Genomic DNA, 26,504 nt, shown 5'->3' with positions numbered 1-26,504 from the left:
AAAAAGCTAAACATAAATTACCTGGCAGAGATCTATGTGTAAGACAAATAACAAAATACTTTAAAATGCCACAGGCAGTTGAAATTATTAATATTAAGATTAGGAACTAGATAAATGGGGTATGACTTCTGAAGACCCTCATTCCCAAGGAATCCTAAGAAACACTGGTATGAGATGGCCATTTGTAGACTTTATTAAAACCTTCTCATGCATACCAAATGTATTTAACAAGTCATAAAATAGGTGGCTACAACAACATTAATGCAATCCTAATATACATTTCCTGAGCACTTGGCAAATTAATGGTTCCCATGTCACCTAAGGGCTCAAGGTTTATAAATTCTGTGTTGTCCTATTCTTATTTACATCCAAGTAAATTTAAGCAGTAACTCAGCAGTACTAAAAGTTTGGGTTTTAATACAGGATGGACTTTTCTTATATATTTTTTAAGAAGTCATTATAGACAAATATAAGCAAAATGAAAATTATCACAGTCACATATGACATAATTGCTGCTCCTTCAAGAACATATTCATATTGGAAGAAAGTGACAGGCTTATCTCCAGATATCAGTAATAAACAATCACAAATAATATACCTATTCCATTTATATGTAGTTGGCTGAAATCTAGTGGTGCTGTGCGTGAGTGTTTGCAATTATCTCACCAAGAAGCTAATTTATTTATTTGGCTCACATCAACCACTATTTGGATTGCCTCAGCCACACCCAACAAGAGACTGAGTGGAGTTCTGTGCTACGTTCGCTTCTTTTCCTTCTTTCCACTGCCAGCAAAGAGCACTCTGAACTGCAAAGATACCTCACACACAGAATCACAGATCACATTAGATTTACCAATTTTTAGTTTAACTAATAATGGCTAAGACAAGAAATCTTGTGAGATTTAAGTATATTCCATGCTTAAAGGTAAGACACAGTTAAATTACTTTTCAAGGAATTAGGGAAGCATCCAAATACAACTTTTGTGCTCAGAAATGAGTGAACAGTGGATAGAGCTCCCTTCTTAAAACTGCATCCATACGCTGATCCTGAAAAGTAGCAACAAAATAACAGGGCGAGCAGTATGCAATTTTCTCTTCCAATATGGACAGTGTTCTAGAAGTTATATCTAAAGGTCACAGAGGATTTCATTTCCCCACAGCTCAGTTCTCGTTCCATGTTGAATGTATCAGCAAGAGTGTTGTTTATAACAAAGGGGTTTTTTTGTTTGTTTTTGATGTATCCATGGAGGAATTAGTGCTAGACCACCAACTGATTTCACATAGGCCACCCAAGTATTCCCTCAGTATCAAAAGCAGACAGACATTCCTTTTCAAAACTTTAAGGATTTTCTTTTGTCTATAGTACCAACTATAATTTAACACAGCAAAACACCACCACAGGTAGGAGATTTTTACCCTACATCAGAACTCCAGAGTTCTGCATAAAAGCAAGGACTATTTAAAGACAAAAGCCACGATGGAATCCATGCATTGCAAACAACGTTGACATCATGGTACAGTTCACCCTAGAGTCAGTTTTCCATGCCCTCGGCAAATGCTCAACTGCCTTTTATCAGCACTATTAGTCATTACCATGACAGCAATATAGGATGAAATCAGCATCCGTTACATTGCGTAGTTACCTTAAATGCCATCCAGCCACTGAAACACGAAGGGCTGGAAAATTACTTGGAGCAATATTGTGCTTTTGCTTGTGTTAGTGCATTTTTCAATTGATGCAAACACATTAAGACAGTTAATCAATTACAAATCAAAATCCATTCTCTGTACTATTAATGAATGCAACTTTGTTCAGGTAAAAGCATTATGTTGAAATACTTTGAACTAAACATTAATGGTGTATGAATTCTGAATAACAAGAGCAAAACACACTCCTCCAAGGAGTTGGATGACTTCAGACATGACCTTCTGCAGCTTGAAAGGATGCTTCAGCTACTTTCATAATCAACTGCTCCCTTCTTCCAGGAATTTTCAAGTAATGCAGTGTGGAAATTGCACTGTCCGTATCTTACGGTGACTGTCATGAGGATAAAAGACTTGGCAAGAGGGAGCTAGCTTGATACTTTACACTAAATCTGCAATGTGCAACATATTTTAAAGAGAACAACACTAACTAGCACCCTTTCGTTAAGCTGCTGGTTTTCTCCTATTTGTGTCACACAGATGAGACACAGGGTAAAGGACCTGATTTGCCGTTGTACATCATCAATCCTCACTTGCCCTGCGTCAATAAGGATCACAGCACACGATCCTGAAGAGAGATTCAGTCATAATTCAATAACTTTAAAACAAATCACTTTCATGTCAGTATTAATGCATGACTTTATATCCCAAATTTTATTTTCTTCTTGAGGAGGTCACAGGCGAAGCATACCATGGGCTCTAACACATTACTGAAGCATCAGAGTGTTAATGGAAATACTAAAAAGACTGCCTAGCACTGATCACATGGGAAAAAGCCTGTGCACCAGATCTTTGTCTCAGCCTTCAGCAGCAGCTGACAGGTTAGGGAAGCAGAACAAACCAGAGTCTGCACCAGCCACTTTTCTTCTCACAGAACCATTTAATATATTGCCTTCATGTATGCAACTCAGAAACTCCTGTTTTAACGTTATTGCACTTTAGTTTCAGGTTATACAGAAAGTTTGATCTGAGAATTAATAGGGAGTACGTAGCTGATAGCCCTCCTTTATGGAGCTCTAGGGCCCAGCTCCCAGAAAGCAACTCTGCCTCATAATCTGCCATTGCTAGATAATCTCAGGCAAAAAATAAAGCACATACCACTAGCTGGAGGCTCTAACATACTGCATAGAAGAAAAAGAAAAAAAACAGAATTATCAACATTTCTAACGGTATTTTCCTACAGAATCAGAAAAGTGCTTTTTTATTAACAAAAAATATTTAAAAGGTTATCATCATGTATTATCCATTAGTTTTAAATTGCTGCCTTCTTTACAATGCCTGACTGCCTGAGTTCAGGCTGGTAACAGAGCCATCATCAGAACTAATCTCAGCTCCAACATGTTCCAGCCTCTTTTGCAGCCCTATCTGCTTGATTCAATTTTCCTTGTACTTTTATCCCTGGCAGTCCTAACTAATAACAGTATCTAACACCCAAAGGGAATTGGGATGTGGGGTAAATCGATTACTTGTCCAAAGTCACGAATACTTTTTTGCTGAGGCAGCTTCCTGAATCCTGTATTCACTGACCAACCCATTAGTCTACAATCTTCCCAGTCTGGCATCATTGCTGTTTCTCCACATAAAAATGCATCTTCTAAAGATGTCGTAAAGAAAAATACAAAGTGTTCTAAGAGGACAAGAAATACCATATAAATGCAATTATTACCATACACAGGAAGTCTCAGATGTTTTACATATAAAGGACATTAACAACACCAGCAGAAGGAGTAAGACCATAATATCAAGATTATGGTTTATGTAGTATTTTAATTCTAAATTATCTTCCCTACAAGTTACCCTGCAGCCTGTTTTTAAAACCATTTATTCCATACCCTAGATATAAGATGATGATAAAACACAAATTATCTTTTGCTGCATAGCCAGTTGCTGCTTAAATTTTAGCAAACTTTGAATACTTCATACTTGCAAAAAACTCTTAAAACATCTCCTGTTTTCGCTTTTGGCTTTTTATTTTCAAATAGCCATTTCTGTGCTTTTGCCACAATGAATATAAGAATAACCTCTAGGCCATAAGCAGAAACAGGAAGTAAAAGCAAATAACCCAGTGCTCAAAACAGTGTTGTTGTTTGGCTAGGGATTTCAGCATGGAGATGTAGCCATCCCAAACTTAATAATATTAAATAAAGGAAGTGCTCATTCTGGAGGCTTGTCACCAACTCTGATGGGAACACGTGATGGACATCAGTTGCTTAGGTTTTCTTCATTCAAATGAAGATGAATGTGGTGGGGGAAACTATGAGCAAAATGAAGATTTGAGATGAGCACTGGTATTTATGTGAGACACACCAGAGTGCAACAGGAACAGGAAGCACTGACCTGACAACTTAGAGCCAACCAAATTAGTCTATTTTGTGTACTCTAGCATCTTCCATTTGAGTTGTTATCCCTATGAAGATTCCAGACAGGCAGAATGACAATCAAGAATTAAAACTTGGTCATTTGCACATAAGATGAATAGATGCTAAATCAATATAAATAAATGTACCAATACTATTACAACCATTATTATTAATGTGTTTCATAAACTAAAATGGAACTCTTTGTTTTCCTAATGCAACACTAACATTTTCTATGCCCTCACAAGAAGTTTTTCAGTTATAATTTTTTTAAATTACATATATTTATGTGTGTACACCAACATATTTATGTCCTCCTGACTGATAGAAATAGTTTAGTCTATTTTTTATTTTTCATGCTTTCAATGCTAAGATTGATTTTGGTTTTATAATATGAATAGTCTTTTAACAACAGGATCTTCTTCTATTTATTCTGTTTTTCCTATGGATTGTGTTTAGCCTTATTACTATATTAATATAATTAACAACTATATAAAAGCAGTCATTTATCACTAAAACTTGCAATAAAACACATATTACAATTTGCAGTGATTTTTTTCCTGCTAAGAATGAACTCTGAATAATACACAGCCACAGTTTCTCTGCCACAACAAAATAGCAACTTTGCCCCCCAGCAATTACATATTTCAGTAGCCTTTCCAAGACAAATCAAAGAGGAAAATCCACTCTGCTGTTCAACCGATTCTGTCATCTATGTAACTGCATTTACTTATCCTAACTACCACAAGCTTTAAAGATCTCTGCAAGGAAGGATTTACAGGAAATTACAGCTTTAAATACCAATGTCCAAGTAAGACTCAGTTTTGCTGGGGCAGGGACTTCAGAGTTTGGCCTGCCTGCAGTTCTGGAGATGAAGCTGGCAGGAAGTGGAAGGGGAAGCAACGCACTTCAGACCAGGATAAGCAGCTCAGCAGGAAGCGAGGGAAGGCAGTTACAGGCCAGTCAGCAAGATAATGAATACAATCCAACCTTACAGTAACGAGGAGAAAAAGAATTTTGACTTTGATTTTTAGCTTCAAATTCAAACAATGCGATTAATGGTTGTCTGCTTTCTTCCTCTCATTGTAACAAGGCATAAAACAAGCTTTGTTTGGTTTAGCATTCAGAGCAAAAGAAGACACTACTCCTTATGCACTGGCGCCGAGAGCTGTGCATAATCAAAACCCATATAAAGAGCCACGGGACAGATTAAGGTTTTAGTGCCTGCAGAGACAGATCTTCTCTGGGATTTTCACTAGAACCTAAATGAGGTAGGTGGCTACATCTAAGGGAAGTTAAGGAACAAAAGAAGTAAAAACCTTGATTCCCCATTGCTTTCTGTTGAGAGTTATTAGCCTCAAGAGTCCATTTGCCTAATTGCAGCAACTTTTCCATTGGGTTCTCTAGAGGCAGCTACCCAGAAGAGGCACTGAGTGAAAAAACAAAGATGACGTCTTAAAAAGAAAATAAAATTAAAATCTCTTTCTTCACAGTTACCACGGTTTTGTGCCTGTTTCTTAGAAAACAACCTTCTGAAATGCTATTGATTACACAGCTACACAAAAGTAGTAATACATTTCCTAAAAGGGTATCAGTATTACGAACACTAAGGAAATCACTATCAGTTGCACACATCACGTTCATTTTATCTGGGATTCAAGTGTGATAACCTATGCAGTTAGTCCTTAACTGATATTTGAGGAAAAAGGACTAGAAGGGAAAAAAAGGAAAAGATTTAGCTGAATGCTATAAAAATAGGAAACTAGTAATAATCCCACTGAATATAACAATGCCATTATTTAACTTCATTCCGATTAATCCTTAACAGAAACTTCCATTTTCTAACTAATTAAAACTCCCAACTGTATGTCTCCCAGGAACAGAAAGGAGACGAATAAAAAGAAAACTCAATATCAATGCCAGCAAACTGAAGAAATACATTCCAGATGTTTAACAATGGATTATTTTCTTAGTCTTTCTCCAGTAGGTATGAAACTCCAAGGTTGTATTCTTTCCATGCTGTCTTCCAAATTTCTTATTTATGCAAAATGGAACTGGGTTGGCCTCATTACAATCACAGGAGAAATACTGCACGTCTCTTGTTATCCAAAGTTTCTCAGACCAGAACAATTTCAGTTTCACCTGTGCTACAGCAAATCCAATCCACTTTTAGTCTTTTACACATTCCTCCAATGCTAGCAATGTTAGCAGTATTGCTAGAGAAAATCACTCTTAAACTATAATGGGTATGAAATTATAGAACCCTGAGAAATGATAGCCGTGACTTCAGCAGTCTATGATATCTGTAACTCAAAACAAGAATTTGGTAACAAGTAATTCCATTTTGATATTTTATATGGTTGAAAGTATTTGGGCAAAGAAATGAAAAAAATGCAAGTTCTCAAATACAAGTTTTAGAGCCTGTACATTTGCCATATACACCGTACAGGGAAACTGCCTCCAATACTCTTAGCATATCACAAATTAGGAATGAAGAGTCTTGTTCCCTAGAAAAAAAATATCTTAACACAGCAGAGAAACTGGTGTAGAATGGACAATATTAGCTTCATCAGCTTTTCACAAACTAATTGCGAATGACTTCAAGATTCTTAAAGGCTTTCTCTAAGAATCCTTCCAAAGGCAGTAGCAATGAAAGGAAACACTTTGCAACACTTTCTGTAGTTTGCTATGTGTAGCCACACTGGCTGAGAAGATGTTTGTATTTCTTACTTCAAACCTTTCACTGAGTAACCATTCTCAGTTTGTTAGGAAACACTGCGCCTGACAACTCAAGTGATCTGTCCAGTTGATGGCAAGAATTTTACTGATTCCTGTTGAGGCTCAGGAAATGGGTGATAAGCCTAAAAAGAATACAGAAACATAGGCCTGTGCTACTTGATACCTCATATCCCAAGTCAGCCTTTCTGAAGCAATATAGTTAGAAATCTATAAATAACAAAGATGGTGGTGCTGCAGAGAAACAGAAACATGAAAAGCTGGATCACATCCTAATATGCCAAATGGCTTGGCTACGCCAGGCGGAAAGTCTGTGAATGCACAGTCCTTCAGAGAAAACCTCAAACAAGATACTACTGAGTATGTGAAGGCTCCCTCCCTTTCTCCCACTCAAAAAAATTAGGAAAAATACTTGAAGAACAAGGTATGATTTCCTTACGTACCTTAGTCAAACATTCAGGTACAGACAAGGGAAATGCTTAATCTACCTAAAAGAAGTTAAATAACTTTTCATGATATATACGTTCCTCTGAAATGAACACAATTAATACTTTAAAAGCATTATATTAACAAGAATAGTAATTTCTGATACTGATTATATCCCATGGAGAATAAATGGAGAAGTAAAATATCTTATACACAGATGTCTGACCTTCCCTGAGCATGCACAGTTTATACTCTCTAATAATAAGGTCCAGGGAAGACAGCCTTTCATTTTGAAATATAAGCAAGCTATAATTAAAGTTGTTTAATCTTCAAATCCTGAAAGTCATTAGTAGAGTCCTCAGCTTTTGTTTTGGTTTTGCTGGTTGAAGATCAATTCTGAAATCCTCTACACCACCGCACTCTGGCAGACAAATCTACTTGTTATGGTCGATTTGCCACTCTCAAACTCAGAAGTAGAACTAAGACCTCTTGCATTTGTACGAAGGGTACTATATTAAGTAAAATGTCCTGAGAAAGGATTTTGAAATAGGATCCCTGATCACAACTTAGTAAGTACTGCCAGCAAAAATATTTTAACAATATCAGCAAAAAACCAAAAACCCAACACTAATCGTTCATTTAAGATTCTGAAACAGGAATAAATCATATTTTCTTAATCGCAAGTTCATTACATCACACAAAGTACTTTATACTCTTTCAATGCAGAGTATGTAGTTAATGGAAAACAAGATCTAAATCTAAATCTCAAGTGATTTTTCCAGTCTTTATCGAGCTCTTTTTCTGAAGGAAAACTTCCACTTACTAATATTAGCCTTGCAGCACAATAGCCTAGAGGAGTCTGTTGACATACAGAAGAATTTTGCCCAAAATGAAGAAGGCAGATGTACAAATCTCGTCAGATATGGGGTTTAAGCAGACAATCCTATCCTCAAAAGCATTATTATAAAATGGGTTCATCAGTGATTCCATTGCATACTTCAAGAGCTCTAATGTTATCTTGCCTGAAGTACTAAATTTGCACCAGTCTTGATGTGTATTCAGTATAACTATGTATTTCTATTCACTCCATAAAAAATGAACGCATGAAAACTGTGTGCTCTAAAACAAACATCTGCCATCACTGATATCAGCAAAATCTGCTCTATTTATGTATGCATACAGATGAATTATTAAAAGAAAAACAACAACAAATTTTAACTCTATTTTTCTTCAGAAAAACTCAAAAGAATTTGAAAGTAAATAAGAATGTATTTAGTCCACAAGCTGTTCTAACAACAAAGTAAATCAGATACTGAAAATCAAATTCTGTTGTTTAAAAAACACAACAAATCCTGCACTATTTACATTTTACTTACGGAGTTCGCAGCTAACGAGACCTTTTTCTTCCTCTTTTTCCTCTGGGGCAGCATATATTCTGTGTGATTGTCACACTGACATTTGCAGAACATCAAAATATTTCTTATGTCTTCTTCTGAATATAAAATTCAAAGTCTAACAAACAAACTGCCTGATATGTTAAAGTTGCTGGTGCAAATTAAAATCTGTATTTCACATTATTCCTGATATTACATAATTCACTTTTTTTGAAAAATACATTAAAAAATATGGCAGAAATAATGAAAGCAAACTAAAAGTCATAGCACGAAAAAAAGACCAGAGTCAGTGCTCAAATAGAGATAGATGTAAGAGTATCCAGTATCTAGACAGAGTATCTATATCTACTTGGATACTTTCTTTAGAGTAGCCCTTCTGAAAAGCCAGGTGAATGATGAAAGTCCTTTTTGGACGCTCATCATCATGCTTTCTTTGAAGCTTTCTTTAAAAGCTGCAACTTGCAAGTAATACACACATGGTCTACTCAGTCATTTTTATGTCCAGAGTCTGCCTTTTATAGTGGCAAAACATTTTTTTCCTCCCGCAGGTACAAAGCGTCCATGAAAAGGCTCAAATATTGTAACCTTTCAAAATTACACTCAAAAACCACACAGTTTTTGAGACTCCAGCTGTTTACATTACCTCAGAACTCATATTTTTAAAACTGAAGTAGATTTTTAGGCTATGTTGAAACATTTGGTTAATGATGTTCACAACAGGCATTAATGCTCCCAGTTTAGACAACCTCACTGGTATGTCGTATGGCCAGGAACATGGTTAGAACTGTCTTTAATGAATGTATTACCGCACCTCTTCATTCCCTAATCAGTTAATCAAAATTGACTACACTAAGTCTTTTTTTCCTTAGTCGTACTAACAATATACAGACTTGACTGTTGTCAGGGAGTATAAGGGTGAAGAGGGAACAGGTGGATTCAGAGCACACTTTTGTAACAGCAAAAGTGTAGAACAAAACACCAGAAATCATAACACATTACAGGTTCTGTATTTTATGAAGCACAGCAAAACAAATACATAAAAATTATTATATTATATATATTTTTCACATAACATCATGCTATACAATGAGCACTCAATTAATCTATGTTTTGTCTTCTATTATGAAATAACTAGACATGTACAGATTTCCAAAAGAACACATTTGTATTTCAAATCTTATTACTAGTTTGTGATTCACTTACATGTAAATACAACTGTAGTTTTTAATTTGATGCTTTTCTACTGTTTTCTTTATAAAAAAACAAACAACCTAGGCATATGTAGTGGTAAAATTAAACATGCCTATTCTAAAGGCCTCGCACAATTTTGTTAGAAATAAACAACATATGGAAATCAGAGCATTTACTACATAAATGGAGAAGAGAGGGACAGCAATTTGGAATGTGGTATGTACACGAGTTTCATTTCTATTTCAGTCTAACACAATTTTCCTTAAACAAGTACAAACTCTTACGGTAGAATACAAAGGTACCTTTAAATGAAATCGTCTACTAGTGTCTTTCTCCCTGCTAAGCACTTGTTTTGGCAAAAAGCTAGAAGCCTGCCAAGAAAAGGTCATCGATCTTTGCCTGAAAAGACTGAGCCAGCTTTATACAGTAAGGGCTTATTACAAACACACAATGCTTACCAGATGTTCAGACAACTGGATATAATCCAAAGGATGGCTATAAATCCATAGAAAGATGTTCATTATGAAGGCATTTGCCATGTGAAGTCAAAATTACATAAGCACCCTTTGGTAAACCTATTCAGTGAGCAGTGCAGCCTAAAAGGACCATGTACCAACAGACTGAATTGTCACCAAGTGCTGATTTGCATTTGCACTGATATCTATAAAAGGAATTCTGGCTTTGAACAGTGAGCCTGCAAGGTTCATTTTCCTAGCCAAATGCCTGTGCCACTACTGAAGTCGGTGTTATCTTGCAAGAGCAAAGAACTTACGTGGACTGGACTATCACACAGTTATTTCACAGCTCCTCCTCTCAGGCTTTCCAGTTATTGTCATTGAGGTAACAACACAAACACCTGCTTTCAGATGCCATGCTACCAACAGGTGAAATTTTGTCTCAAAATAAAAACATCCCCTACCACACCATCAAGTAAATACATGCCAGAGCCAGATGCATTACAGATACCTAATGCCATTAACTTACTCAAACAGATTTGGGAAAACAAGACGTTTATTTAAAATTGTTCACTTGAGATATGACAAAGTTGTCTGGCTGACCGATTTAAAAACCTTTAAGTTTCCGTATTAGTATAAATGCAGTGCTTGCAGGGAGCTGGGGGGGGTGTTACTTTTTCTTTTTTTTAATAAACAAACTAGAAACTGAAAGTCTGGATGGCAAAGACTTTTTTCAGTTCTAAGCACAGTCATAAAACAGATGAATGGTGGCAAGAAAAGCATGAAACCTACAAAAAAAAATTCATTTTTGTAATAAGCATCCAAACTTCAGCACAGAGGTATTTTAAGATTAAGCCAAATAAGACCCAAAAGAAAAGACATATTGGTAGTAGTTTTGAATTATCCCTCCTAAGAGGAGAAAATGAAGGCATAGCAGAAGGAAAAACCTTTATAAATAAATTTAAGCTTCATTTATTTCTTTGACTTTGCCTTTCTCGTCACTTGTGGTTTGAATGAGTGCTGATCTTTTGGTACAAAAGAAATTAAAAGCTGAATGCAGAAAAAATAATCCCCAAACCCTACCTACATAAAACCAAAACTTCAAAGGAAATAGGTTGTCAGTTGATACACTGCATAATGAGTTTTGAAAACTGAGATTCTGGTTACATTTGAAGATTGCTCACAGGCTACTGCTTGCTGCTGTTCTATTAAAGCAAGGAAGCCTACAGAAAGAAAACCAAAAAGCTAGTGTAGTATCCTACTTTTCCCCAGGCTATGAATAAAAACGTGAGATTAGGCCTTTAGAAGCAGCAAAGTCTTCCTTAGTGAGACTGAACAGAGCAGAGCAACAAATGTTGTCTGGTTTGACTGATTAAATATTTGCTTTAAATTCCAAAGGGAGAAAAGCTATGGACACTTCAACTTCAAACCCTATTTCTCTGAGCACACAATATCCCTGAGAACTCTAAGGGGGGGCTGCATTTGTGAAAGAGCTCTTGGACATAAACCTGAGTCAAGTGACTGAAGACAGAAAGCATCCAGTTAGTGCTGCCAGTTCAGTATTGTCCTATTCAGACAGTTTCAGATTATTTTAACTCCCCAAAAAAAGTCCCAGAATCTAGAAATGAGGTAACCTTCGTAAACTAGTGGTTAAATCAGCACAGATGAAACTAATGCAATAAAGAAGGTTGACTCCTGTGCTAAAATCTTAAAATGTGATTACTCACAATGAAAAGCTGGTGATTAACTTGAAACCCACTTTCAGAGAGAGATGCTACCACCAGGAGGGATAGCAAAAGTGGGCTAGAGATTCATCCTGATGCAAGACATGTATCACTGGGAATAAAGAACAAACTCTATCTTCACAGCCTGTTTAACAACCCAAGATAAGCAGCTGATAACTACCAGAAACTATTTTATGGTCTGCCTGATGAATCTTTCCACAGCACCACAAATTTCCCCAAATGGCATCAGTGATCATAAAATAAAACAACAAAAAATCCCAACCAAACCCAACCTGTCAAAGTTGTGTTTGCAGTAGAAGACATTAGTTAAAGAAAACACCACTCTTAACACAAGTTCCTGAAACCACCAAACAAAAAGACTAGCTCCAGGATGCATGACATTTAGACTCTGTGATTTCTGAGTAAGCACCTTCTGTTGTTCTTTGTTCAGACAGTGCCTAGCATAATCACATCTCATTTTCTTCATTTTCTGGGCCCTTATAGCAGAAGAAGCATAATTAATGACAATGACAGTGACAACTGCTAAATAGTCTAAGGAACAAAAACTCTGACGAATGGATACGTTAGCAATCACAGAGACAGATTTCAACGTGTGGGGTATTTTCTACTAAAAGATCTTTGCAAAAGGATGCTACCACATGGCACAGAAATAATTTTTCTTGTTGTACTGATTCTACCAAAGTTGGATGCCTAGAATAAATCCTGTAGATATTCTGATGAATAAGCTCTATCTACATTATAAATTTATCAAGTATGAGGTATTAAGAAGTGTACCTGCTTCTAATGATACTATTTTCTTTTCCTGCAGAAGTTCTGCCATAACATATGCGAATCATCGAAACTGTATTTGCAAAACAGAGCCTTCAAGGAAATCATAGTATCATAGAATTGTTAGGTGAGCTAAGAAGAACTTGGAACCTCTTCTGAGCTCATATATTTTGACTTACATGTTACATGCATAATCTAATGCAGTCAGAAGTCTAAAGACTTCTTTGTTGGCTACTTCAATGCAAAAGACCAAATAATCAACTTAAACAAAATATTCTAAAATTCACAAGATACTGCCATGACTTCAGCTAAATGGCTTTATTGTTAAGTAGCACCTTAGAAACACAGAATCATCGAGTCAAATAGGCTGGAAAAAAAGATCATCAAGTCCAGCCTTTACCCCAGGACTGTCAAGGCCACCCCTAAACCATGTCATTAAGGGCCTCATGTACATATTTTTTCAACACTTCCAGGGATGGTGATTCCCTCACTATCCTGGGAAGCCTGTTCTAATGCCTGACCACCCTTTTGGTAAAGAAATTCTTCCTAATATCTAATCTAAATTAAGAACCTAAGTTTCACTGGATGAAGAACTTCAAGTATCTTACAAGCAGATGACTCTGAAGATGAATGTATTAGAAGATGTAATCTTCTGTAACTACATAACTTGTAGATATAGGCAAGAACTTCCAACAGGCTGCTTCCTACAGCACTTGCCACCTCCAGCATAAGCTGTGGTGTTTCATTGCAATTCAACCGCCTGTCTGCTCTAAAATGGAGAATCTGTAGTCACATAGAAAGACAATTGCATAATGCAAACTGGGACATGTAACAATGATAAATAATCATTATAATTGATTAGGCATAGTACATAGAAGAAGAGTTTGGAATAGTTCTTAAATTTCTATTACATTACCTATGATAAATAGTTAACAAAACCCCCTAACATATGAAGGTCATTCTGAAGTCACTTGCTTTAATACTGACAGTCAGTTGATTTAATAGTGACATACTACAAATGGTAACTTAATTTGTAAGTTGGTAGAAAGCTACTGTAGGCAACTGTATATACATTTGTGTCACACATAAACCAATAATTCCAAAGAAAGCAGAAATCTGCAATGACAAATGCAGCAGGAAGGTCACAAGTTTTTAAACATAATAGCATCTGTCTTTCAGTCTACATAAAACTGACATTGTTGAGAATGTTTTTAATCATTCCTCAGGCAATTTACCTCTCTTACCCATTTGATGGCCATCTGTTATTCCAGTTTATAAATCGAATCATTGTGTCATTGTATTAGGTATGCTTTAAAATTTCAGCCTGCATCTCGATCTTGATCAGCTACACTGGAGCTCTTAAGTATTTCTGAAATCATTCAAAAAACTTCACTCACAAAACTCTATGAGCACTAAAACAGATGAAAAAAACACTGCCAAATCATGTCAATAGAACAGTCAATGAGTGCACTTCAGTCTAGAAATAATGTGTATGCCACAGCAACGCTGAACTAATACAGAAAAAAATCAATATGACCTTGGACAGCAAGCACTGAAGAAATGAATAAGACAGCATGTCTTACAGAGTCTGCTGCTCATTGAAAGACTGGTATAGACACACCCTTCTCCATAGCCCTGGCAAAAGTTGAAGATAGAAGTCTAAAAACCCATGTGATCATTAGATCCAGCTTGCAAAGTAACAGAATAAATATGGTAATTTACTAATTATTTCTCACAAACACTGGACTACTATAAACTGTTTTTCTTACAACTGCATATTTAAAATGGAGTCACCAGATGTTTAGTTAATACCAGAATTGACTGATTACATGCTTTGCAAGTCTGACAAAATATTCTGGCAGAGTAACAACAACATCAACCACCACCCATGTTTTGATCTGGTACCACAAAAGCAAGTTATCAGAAATTCTTATTCTTCAAGAATAATGTTTGCATATGGCATGACAAGAAACTAGCACAGGCTGCCCAGAGAACCTGTAGCTGCCCCATCCCAGGACCAGGTTGGACTGGACTTTTAGCAATCTGTCAAGTGGAAGGTGTCCCTGCCTGTAGCAGGGGGGTTAGAACTAGATGATCTATAAGGGCCCTTCCAATGCAAACCACTCTGTGATTCTATGATGATTCTATGGATCAATGAAGCTCAGTAAAAAAAATCCAGCCAATACGACTGGATCTGTGTCAGGTCCACAGTTTGTTTGAGCCAAGGGATTTGTCTTTAAAATACCCCTTAAAGTTCTGAGAGGGCAGTTACTATTTGTCAACATCTGATAAAGGTGTTCAAATTATAAACAAAAGCTTTTATAAATAGAATTTCACTGATTTATTGCTGCAGCTATTTTAGCTTCTGAATTGGCATCTTAGTGTGCATCTACATTTGGAAAGTCTCCACTGGCAGAGCTGTTTCCATTCATGGGGAACAGCCGTGCACGAGAAGGTCCCTTCAAACTCTAACCATTCTATGATTCTATGAAACGCAAACACATATTAACCTTGAATGCACACAGCCATTTTAAAAATTAAATCTACAGAAGGTAAATAACCATGCAGATCGATTTTGGCACAGAGAGTGTAGAGGCCTGAATCAGGTGTTACAAAATTACTGGTTATAAACCTTAAAATGGAAAATTTCAAAAACGTATTTCAAGAGCTGTTTTCTCTTCCTTCATGCACATCAGCAAAGCATGCTGAAGTATTCTGCAGAACTAGTTTTGAAAGCACAATATGGGAATGTTCAAATTTTAGCAGAAAAATGTAAATCCTAACTTCTGAGAACACCACCTTCTGCGTGATAGTTCATTTCACATTTTCTTTTCAGTATGTGGGCCAGACAAGTCCCTACTACAGAATTTACAAAAGATTGCTAAAATAAATAGTTACTCACCCTCCCTCTCAGTGCAGAACAAACATTCAGAAGCCATAAGCAGGCTCTAAAACAGGATTAGTGTAAAAAAAAAGATGATGATAAACACATTCCTATTGGGTTTGTCGTTTTTCTTGCAAGGGCTTTTTATGCAGTTTGCTTTCCACATCTCAGGCTTTAGCATTTGTATTTTCTAACCTTTTTTCTGCTTCAAAGACTAGAACTGAATGGGAGCAAGTTCTAGAAAATATTTTTTTTCAGAACAAATCCAGATTCCTGAGATTTGAACATGCCACTGGGAGAGTTGGCATTGCTGTAAGATATCCAGTGGAGAACAGCTTAAAGCCTTGGGGTTTTCAGGCTGACCCTTAACAAGTGCACTGTTACTACTGGAGAAGAAGAGCTTCTTCTGAAAGAAATTTCAGAACATAGGATGTGGCAGAGAAACTGGCACAGCTCTAAACATGGATTTGTAGCTCACCTTTAGAATGGGGAAAAAAAATGCAAATAGCAAAGCCAGCAGCTCAAACCTTCTTTCTACTATTCCACATAAAAATACCTGCCAATTTTCAATACACAGAATTACAAGACCATACCGGTTAGCAAGTATATACCACATCTCAAGGGATGAGATTTTTTTTACTTCTTTTTTTTTAATAATGCTAGCTAACCAAGAAACATGAAATGTGATTGCTTCCTCCAGTTAAAGTTGTTGCTACACATATTTTTGTTTTCACAAATTGCCAACTTTTCCCCTTCCAGAATTCAGCTGAAATATTCATGCCCATTTATGCAGCATAAAAAGACTACTATATACTCTCTTCTATTTGCAATGAAGACTGGAGTTCAGAAACAAGATCTTGGTAAAAACCTTAGGTCACCTGTAGCAGTCACCTCAACCAATCCTACCACTCAAAAGTCACGTACTTATTCTAATTTTAATCTTATGTTCCTTTTATAGTCAATGAATAAAGACCAACTACAGCAAACTGCCCCATTGAAATACATAAAATACATATCAGATGTATTCTATTTACATATATATTTATATACGTATATATACATAGGCTGAACCCAGGACAATAGATCAAAAGAAATAAGCATTTTTTAAACATGCAGAATAAATTACTTCCCATGCAGGTTAAAAGTTTCTGTTCACTACAGAAGGATGCATACAGTTGTTATGTTAAACTATGTTCTTCACTAAGACAGCTGAAGTGAGAAGAGATGCACCCAAAATTAGCTAGGCTTTAGCCATAATAAAGCAGTCTGAAAATAAGATTTCATTACATCACTAACAAAACACCACCAAAACAGTTTATGAACTGTTGTACAAACCTGGTCCAATTTACCTTGTGAGGAAAAATGTAACCTTCCTAGAGAATTTTGCAATACTTCTATACAACACTTTTCAACAGTTGTAATTTTACAGGAAAGCTCTAAAACTCTACAAGTTCTGTTGCATTTTGCAAGCACATCAACTTCTCCAAGGCTTTACCAAATTAACCCTAACGACTCTTGGTCTTCCCCAAGGGCTTCCCATACGACAGCATTTCATAAGCTGCTTTCCCTTAGTGGTCTGTTTCCATTGGAGTGCTGCCCTTCAACGCTAATGTAGTGACACAAGCTCTAGCTCTGCAAATTTCTTTCCAAGCACCTTTCAAGTATCAGAGGGTAATACACCACATAATATAGGTGACATTATACCCTCACCATTTTTTCTTTTTTCTGTCACAGAAGATTAAAGAGCTTTTAAAGAACAACATGACACCATTCTTCCTGCCCTCTCACCTGAATACATCTTGTGATGAAATACTAGAACAATGCCTGTCTGGATATCAACCAACTATCAATGGAAAGCTGGAAAAACATCCATCTCCCCTGTGATAGAACCACTTCAATGCCTTTAACTACATTTTAGTTCCATCACTGGCATGCCAATTAGCAAGATATGTGGAAAGTACTATTTAACTGATGTTTTATTTAATATATAGAAAGATAAAAGGCAGAGCATATTGTATGTGGGTACAAAATGTGGCTATAAGATGACGTTTAAATAATAGCTTGCTTTGTTTTTAAAATTCAGGACATAGAGCAGTATATGTTCTTGCAAGCTACTGCTAGTAATTGGTCAGAGCATAGCAATTCATTACAAGGAACAGAAATACAAATGTGGTTTTCCACTGTTTCTCAACTGTGCCAGGCAAAATAATTTTATTTCATAGCATTTTCTGTTTCAGCTCCTATCAGGATTTATGTGAAACTTCTTTATATATTGTGAACCAACAATAACCTCGTTTAGCATTATGAGTTACTGTGGAAAGTTGGTCAGTGGACATAATCTAAACTGATCAAACCCAAACCAGCCATCTAGGCCATTTCAGCAGATCAGGCTGCCATCGAGAGCATGGCTAAGATACAGTTTTGCTTCTTCATAGATTCCCTTATGCCCACCATCTACCACCTGTCTCTGTTCCCAGTCAACAACAGAAAAATATCTTAAGAATTTAATTAATGCTTCTCTTCCACCTTTATTTTTTGCCTTTTTTTTTCCCCAAATATATAACTGCTGTGTCATAAAAAGGAAAACACCTCTTATCATTACAACGTTTTGATCATTACTTTACCTGAAAAAGAAAACATCTAGTGAAAAAATATCAAGTATTAGGATAATTTTAAAAGCTCATAAATTCTTCTCCCCCACCTCTGATATCTTACCATTTCTACCTACATAGCAGTTAGCATAATTCCAAAAATAATAATTTGGAAGTTTTTTCTAGAAATTGGTAACTACTAAACTATTCTCATTTCATTACTGCCCTTTCAGCTGGTATAGTTACCCTCAGTGATGAACAGGGTAATATGAACTGTAACTGTTCATTGACTCACACGCAGTTACATCAAAAAGTGTTCACTTTAACTTGAGCTCTTTAACTTAAACTTCAGATTTAAGAGGATACCGGCACAGCACCTCCTCTACCACTTCCATTGCAGAGGCCCTTGGAAGATTCCATTCATAAACGAATAAGATAAAAGACTGAAAGTCCCTACCTTCACCTGATGATCCTGAAAGGTCTATGATGACATACACTCTCCCTTCTGGCTCCAAGTCAATCTGTAATCAAGAAGAGAATTAGAAAAAAAACTTAGAATGGCTCCCAAAGCAAGTGACTGCATGTGCAGGAAACAAAAGGTTTCCAAAACTTGTGAAGCCAAGGTGTAGATAGAACATATGGACAGGTCTACGGTTCACTACCAAACAGAGCCACCTTTTGCAAAGAGGTGTGTTGAGGACCATGTACTTTCACTGAAGTAAAAAAGAAGTGTGTACCCTTAGCACTTCTAAAGCTTGAAACCAGTGAATTTTTCCAATACAATATTTAAAGCACTGTTCTACCATACATTTGCACCACTACTTCCAGGGAGACGAGGAAGGAAGTTAAAAAGTGGTAGTATTGAGTAACTTTTTTTACTGTAATTTATACCAAGCCCAGATATGCAAATGTGAAAACCAACACTGTGGCCTATTCAGATCCCAGCAAGGCAGATCAGCTCTGGTCACCACGGGGGAAATGAACACACACACAGCTCGTACGCCTGGGTAACACGTGTTTATAATACTCCTTTTGTATTCCCACAGGGAGAAAGAAATACATCCTTTACACACTTTATCTGAAATACAAAATCTGTTTACTCTGCACCATTCCGGTAGATTTTAAGGAGTCTTCACTCTTGCGGAGATCACTTTCACTCAGCATGAAATACAGGTGCTCACTGCCAAGCTGCTGCGGGAACAAGCTCCTGAATGTTTAGGCATTGCAATGAAGAGCCCATTATAAACCCTCCCGCATTTTACCACAGGTTCCAATACGGCTGGATTTGAGTATCCTTGGGGTGCCCCAGACATTACAGACTAATTTTGCAGCCACCCATCTCAAAAAATTAAACTATAATCAAACCACCGTGTAATCGATAGCTCTTACTGTCACATAGCAGTTGTCATGCGATTACAGGGAGTGAGTCAAGTAACGTAGTATCCATTAATACTATATTTTCATTCTATTTTAGTAGGCAAAGCACAGAGATGAAATGTCATGACCACTTCCAGGGTACCTCAAGGGGTCTTGTCTGCCCAGGCCTGCCCTGCGTCCCACCTCTCCAGCCAAGAGCAGGCAGTCATGGAGGCACGAGGGCAGCCCCTACCGTGGACATCAGGCACCTCCTTGGGGATGGGGACAGGCCAGGGGCTGGGACATGGGCCAGCAGGTATGCTTGGCTTGGCAGGCCAGGCTGTGGGGGACTGGAACCCGGCCATGCTGCACCTTCACTGGGTCAGGCACCAGCAGCCCTGGGGCTGACATGGCGCCCTGGGCTGTGGGGAGGATGGCGGAGCCCCAGGAGCCAGGCAGGGACGCTGGGGGGTGTTTGTGCACCCTGGACCCTGACACTCACACGGGACTTGATGAGATCAGGACTGCCATGTACCAAACCACTATGGGTTCCTGTCGGTACCACACCAAACGGACGCAGGGTGAAAAGAAGGGAGCGTGCCTCATGTCCAGCGTCCAGCCGAGCTCCGCTCGCCGTGGCTGGCACTGAGGTAACCGCACCCAGGGCTTTTGGCGGGAAACGGGTTATGTGCCCTCGCAGCCCACCTCCCGCTCCTGCGCCCTCAGCACGCAGCCCTGCTGCAACAGGGGAAGCAGGGCCTTGCTTCACCAACGTCAGCCAACAGCAAAGCCATGAGCAACGTCAGGCACTAGCCCTGAATAAGATGACCATCAAGAGATTCAAACTAATAATTTGGGAGACCAGTCTTTGCATATTAGCAAGTAAATGAGCAAAAGAAGAGGGCGCAAAGAGGTACAGGCTATACCAGGATTTGCCTGTGTACATTCAGCTAGCAGCTTCATGGGGCCACCATGTTTCTCTCATCACCTGAGAAGACCTTTACAAGTCGGGCACCTCTCTCTTTTGGGCCACAGCTGCTGAACGCATCAGGATGACACAAGGTCCTCCCTCCGCGAAGCTCACAAAAGCACTTGTGTGCTGCTCGGGAGCGAGCCGGTAGAAGAGTTCACAGGTCCGGCTGATGTCATCGGAGCAGCGGATCAAGCGAATGATCTCAGCCGCTGCATTGTAAATAAGAGGAGGCAGGAAATAGGTGTTAGCAAGGGCAGGGGTTACTCAAAGGAGAGGAAAAACGAAAGCGTGGTTGAGAGGTTTTCCATAAATAAAGTGCTGAATGTTAAGTAAAGGCGTTTTTAACAACTCCTCAACTGGCAGCGTGAGGTTTCTGGGGGAGTTTCAGGCTGGTTTTCTGTTTGTTTTGTGGATTTTTGTTTGTTTGCTTGGTTTTGGTGGGTTTTGGGTTTGTTTGTTTGTTTTTGTTATTAAATAAAGCTACTGATCTTGAAATACTGCTCCTCTCCCACTGAAATAAGGAAAATATTTGAAGATCAGAGGCACAGGTGCATGAATAGACTTTGATGTCTACATTGAGGGATGCTTTTGAGAAACTGCTACAGCACTCAACAGATGGCTGTACTAAAGACAGGCATGTCTAATGCTCTGTTTGTATCATTTTATACTGTTTGGCTAAGCTCTCACTAAAGTACTCTATGCAGTTCAAATCCCAGTATGCACACACACATACAAAAACCCAACAACATCCCTGCGGCAGAATTGGGCATCTGGAAGAGCTGGTGACCACCATCACAAAATCTCCATTCTGCCCATTTAGGTACCAATAGCACTGGAAGAAACTTAGGAAAAAGACTGGAGCACGGAAACCAAGTTTCTATTACCTGCCAAGTGGGCTGGTTTCATATGCAATTTATTAAAGATGCTGCTTGCTGATTTCGATTCAGAATTCTTGCTGATTCTCTAAAACAGAACAAACTCCTCATAAAAGGGAGTATCTTCTACAAAGAAAGCATGTATCCCTCTTAAAATAATCTAACACCAATAACAATGAAATGGACATATTGTTAGATTTATACAATACCCACATTTCATTTCAGTGAGTACCTATGCTGACAGATTCATCAGCCACATGAATTAGTACTTTTGCCAGAAGCTGGCAGCTCAGCTGCCTCAGCTGACCTTACATATAAAAAGAACACCCCAAAAAAAAGTAGAATCCCCTACACTAACAGGAATCCTTTTCATCCAAGGTCTTTCATGTATCAAACCAAGCACTGAATGAAAAGGACTGATTCAATTCTAATTTTTCATAAAACATTTCTGATTCAATGCCTAGAAACACAACAGTATAAATATGCCCAGAACAGTCAAATTACTAGAATATAAACAATATGCCTTTTCTTTCAATCTGAACATTAAACTACACTTAGAATGTGAAGACTCTGCCATGTCATTTTATAAATACATAACAAATATACATACTGTGCAATCTAGAGCTTCCATTAATTTTTCACCAAATGCCCACATGTGAAACGCCCTTAAACATATGGAACCAGAAACAAAATGACTGACCAAATTCTAACAGGCATCCTTGAATGCAACGTAGTTCTGATTCTGACCCTTCTCTGACAAAATACATCCCTCTGAATGCAGCCAAGCAGAGAAACACTATGAGAAGATATCTAGAAAGACATGACTGTTCAAAAGCACAACAGAGAACAAGGCAAGATGCAAACTAGGGATGGGATAGAGGTCTCGGTACAAAAGCAGCTTTGCTGTAAGCAAGGCACATTACAAAATATACACACCACATTCTCCACATGCAGCAAAAGATGTTACAACTATAACTGAGCAAAATGTCTGATCACCAAAGAGTTTTATCCTGTTACTGACTCATGCTATTGCTGCGACTTTTGTTAACATACAGAGTTTCAGTAGATGCCAGCAAGATTAATTGTAAAGGTACTTTAAACAACTTCTATATTGCTAAAATAATTCTTGTGTGGCAACACATTGAGATGAGTACAAAAATGCTGGAAAGCAGTACAGATCTTGAAAAACTCCAGGCATAAATAAAGCATATTAGCAGCCTGTTTCAGGGAACAAAAGGCAACCATCCATAAAACCAGACATACTTTCAGAGGAAAAACCTATATTGAAACCAAGGCCAAGTTTCAGCATATTGAAGGCATTTATAGCTTCACAGTCACTAATGGATTTTATTTTCAACACCCTTTTGAGACAGTTCCCCATCTGTAAAACGAGATACTCCCAAAGGCACAAGCTAGACTAAATGACTTGCCAGAAAGCCATACAAGAAGTCTACAGTTAAACAAGAACTGAATTCTGGCCTCTGGAGGCCCAGACTGCCCACTACACCATTTCTCCTATGTCTCAGTTAAGTTTCTCTTGGTCAAGCGATACACATCCTGTCTTCCTGCAATATTGGAGACATCCAAGTACTTTAGAAAACAAAAACTGACAAAACACAACTTTGATGGGTACATATCTAGGAGGCAATTTCCTTTCTTTTCCATTCACTCAATACTTCTCAGTAAAAACAATACAAAACAAAAATATTGCTTGAATATTTCTTTGCAGCATTTCCAAAGCATCCCAATTCTTGGGCAACTCTGGAGTAATGCAGATTTAATGAAATTATGCAACAGATTGTGAAAATAGTTCAGCTTCTCCTCAAATTTTGGGTTTTGCAAGCTTTTAACTCCTAAGCATTTTCCGGAAAAACTGAGTCCTAAGCTCATGCAGCACCTCACCATTCTCCTCCTCTCAGGTGTAAGATGTAATTCCCATCCCCCTAAATATGAAACTCAGAATTCTCAAAATCTTAGGCTAAGATTTTGCTAAGGGAACCACATACTCTCTCTAAGCTTATAGGAATGAGGAAGATTAGAATATGCTATACTTATATTTGTGTTGCACCAATGGTTCATATTTGAATATGAAGAAAATTTTACATTCTTGACTACTGTACAGCCTGAATCACTCCATCAACGTTTGGGAGTGGGGTTTTCATTGCAGCTGATAGCATCAGCACAGAGATTTTGCATGCTCTACGGAGCAAACTGAGATGACAAACTATTATCTTCAGTGGCTTAGTGCCGCATTGCCATCGTCCTTCACTTGATCATAACAGAGTCCATCAGACACCTATGTTCCAAGACAAGAACGTCACCTAAGATTAGGTGCACTATATTCATTCCAACACCAACTTGTCAAGAGAAATTTAAGGATAGTCACTGACATAAAACTCAGATCTCAAATAAACAATGACTAGACAAATGTTTCTAACAGCATAAAGGCTGAGCAAGTTTTACGCTGATGTTCCTTAGCTAGATAAGATATGAAACAGGGCAAAACCCCATCAACCACAAAGCTGTTTAGGATTTTGGCAACAGTATAAACCAAATGGACTATGTAAGCCACAGAAACAGAAAGAATTAAGTCCTAAAACCTGCTTTGCACCTCTTGTTGTGATGTTCTAGGATTATCTGATATTTGAATAGATTAAAGCATAAACCTCCAAGCACATGATTTGTTAGTGCTGATGGTTATTTGAATCATGTAGAGCTTGAGAAGTCAGTATGTATTAACCTTTACCGAGTGCAGTGTAACAGCAAGTTTCTCTTTGAACACGCTTCTCTGAAAGGAGGAGGGAAAAGACTGTGTTTAAAGAGCTGAAATCTGCAAATGCTTGGGGCAGGAGGGTGACAGCTGCTCTTTTGAGGGCCATTTACTTATCCAATTCTGATAAAATATTACTTTTAGGAAAACACATAGGAAAAATAAGAACAGTTGTAATCCATTACAAAATGACTGGAGACAAGGTTTGTGCTGGTCTTTTGTTGTTGACCACAAGATTTTTCTGCTTCAATTTAAATAGCTGATAGAGTACTTATTTTACCTTATGCAAGAGAAAATAAAACATCAATAGTGACACTCTTCAATATAGTCAAAATGACTGCAGACCAAGTTATTTAGAACTTTCAGAAGACCACCATTATTAGAACAGAAGCAAACTCTTGACCAAAGCAACAGACAGAGGTAAGATTAAACTTGCACACTTACCCCAGCATTCACTCCCATATCTCTAGGAAGCTCACCTAAAACGGAGAGCTTTGCAATAGGCTCCATAAGGCCAGAAAAATAGCTGAGACAATTCTATTTAATAATATTATGTGAAAATCAACAGATTTCACATGTTGCATCATTATCCACATGAAGTAAACTTGACTTCTAAAAAAATTCCCCCCCAAAAAAACATGTTGTAAAAACTTCCCTATAATGTCTGTTTACCTCCATGATTGCCCACCCCCCCCCAGCCTCTTGCTCTTCTGGCCAAAGAAAGCAGGTCCCTTTCAGAGCCAGTGCATTGCCACAAAGTTCACAAATCTGCCTTTCATTATGAATGTTACATACTTGATTATTATAATTACAGAGAAATGTAACACAGCTTGCCACATTGTAATGGACCACAATGATATACATGAAAGTTAAGAAATTTTGGCCGCAGGGGATTCTATCATTTATTTACTCGTACTCAAAAGTCAACAAAAAGACATCAAACATCTTGCATGTCCTACAGAAAAGATCAAACACTTTCCAGTGCCAGACACATGCACAGACATAATACAGAACAGAAGCATCCAGGGAAAACCAATATTCAGCTGAAATAACCACAGTATTCAGAAATCAATTCTAAAGCAAGGATCTTTCCATTACTTAACACAGCATATACCAATATTCAATTGTAATGTCCCGAATCAAATGTGATATGACTTTGATCTGCCACAATCTACTGCACATAAGGACTCTCAGGCACCAACAGAGAAACATTCCTCAATGCATGGTGACACACAAACACATGTGTGTTTGGGCACAAACGTGCACACGTGCACACTGAGTAGTCACACACTCGTTTTGTGTATTACAAGGAAGAACAAGTTTTATGGACCACTGTACTGGGACTAGGGTGTGCACAGATCATTTTCTGGTAGAATCCAGAGAGTTAACTTGGACAGAAGGCTATATGCATGCAACACAACAGTATAAATGGCTTCAAAAGCATCAAGTAGTGTGACAGCAGAAGCATCATTGCACAAAACCAAGTTTCTTATCTGAAGGGAGGAAGATACTGTCGTTACTATCTTGAAAGATTTGGGTGGTGAGTGTATGTATGGCCCAAGGTACTATTATCAAGGTACTTAAGAGTTACATGCCCAAACTGGTTAAGGTTTCTAAATACCTTGAATCTGAACTCATGAGAGAGGGAAATAAGTCAGCAAGAGAAATTTTTTAATGAGTGGGAAAAAAAGTCAATAACCTTAACAGATGAGGTTGCCTAGGCTCTCCATTCAGAGCATTCTGTCTCTGAACAGGTCAAAGGAGACTTGCTCCAGTATGAGTCTTTCAGACACATGTATGTGCGCTGGTTTGTTCGTTTATTTAATCCAGTAGAGTTATTCCGATGATATAAATGTCTTCTATTAGTACGTTTTGTGAAGGCAGGGGAATAAGGCAAAGTTACACAGTACATTTTCACAAAGAACCTACACAAGCCCAGTGATAATGTGAAGTACAATGCATGAGAGTTGGGTTTGGCTGCACACCGCTCGACTTCAAGAGAAAGTACAGTAAAACCACCTACAAAACAAAAGTCAGCATAAAGCCATTCACTTGAAACAGCTGCTAAATGTATTTCAAGAAAGAAAAGAAATAGTTCAGAGCACTTTCCCAAGCAGATGGTTATTTGATTTAAGAATAAAGGAGCTGCATTGTGCGGTAAGAGCTGACCTGTAATTTCATCACAAGGCTTTTCAAAATGTAGTCTTTAATGCACTAGTGCAGTGGCACTCTCTAAACCATAGGGAAATATTTAGCTGTCAAAAAATATTTTAAACACA

General features: G+C 37.8%; 1 protein-coding gene across 3 annotated transcripts in view; it reads right to left on the bottom strand.

The window, feature by feature from the left end:
- Positions 1–26,504, bottom strand: part of PRKCE (protein kinase C epsilon) — a 287,890-nt gene that overhangs the window by 166,786 nt on the left and 94,600 nt on the right. For all 3 annotated transcript variants that reach the window (XM_061475327.1, XM_061475329.1, XM_061475330.1), the window contains exon 2: positions 18,709–18,772. In XM_061475327.1, coding sequence (XP_061331311.1) covers positions 18,709–18,772 — 64 coding nt within the window. The remainder of the gene's footprint in view (positions 1–18,708; positions 18,773–26,504) is intronic.

The sequence above is a fragment of the Pezoporus flaviventris genome, unplaced genomic scaffold (assembly GCF_033815535.1).
Source record: "Pezoporus flaviventris isolate CSIRO_AGI_PZ_B2104156 unplaced genomic scaffold, CSIRO_AGI_Pfla_v1 ptg000083l, whole genome shotgun sequence".
Classification (NCBI taxonomy): domain Eukaryota; kingdom Metazoa; phylum Chordata; class Aves; order Psittaciformes; family Psittacidae; genus Pezoporus; species Pezoporus flaviventris.
This window is presented reverse-complemented; position numbering and strand designations above follow the sequence as displayed.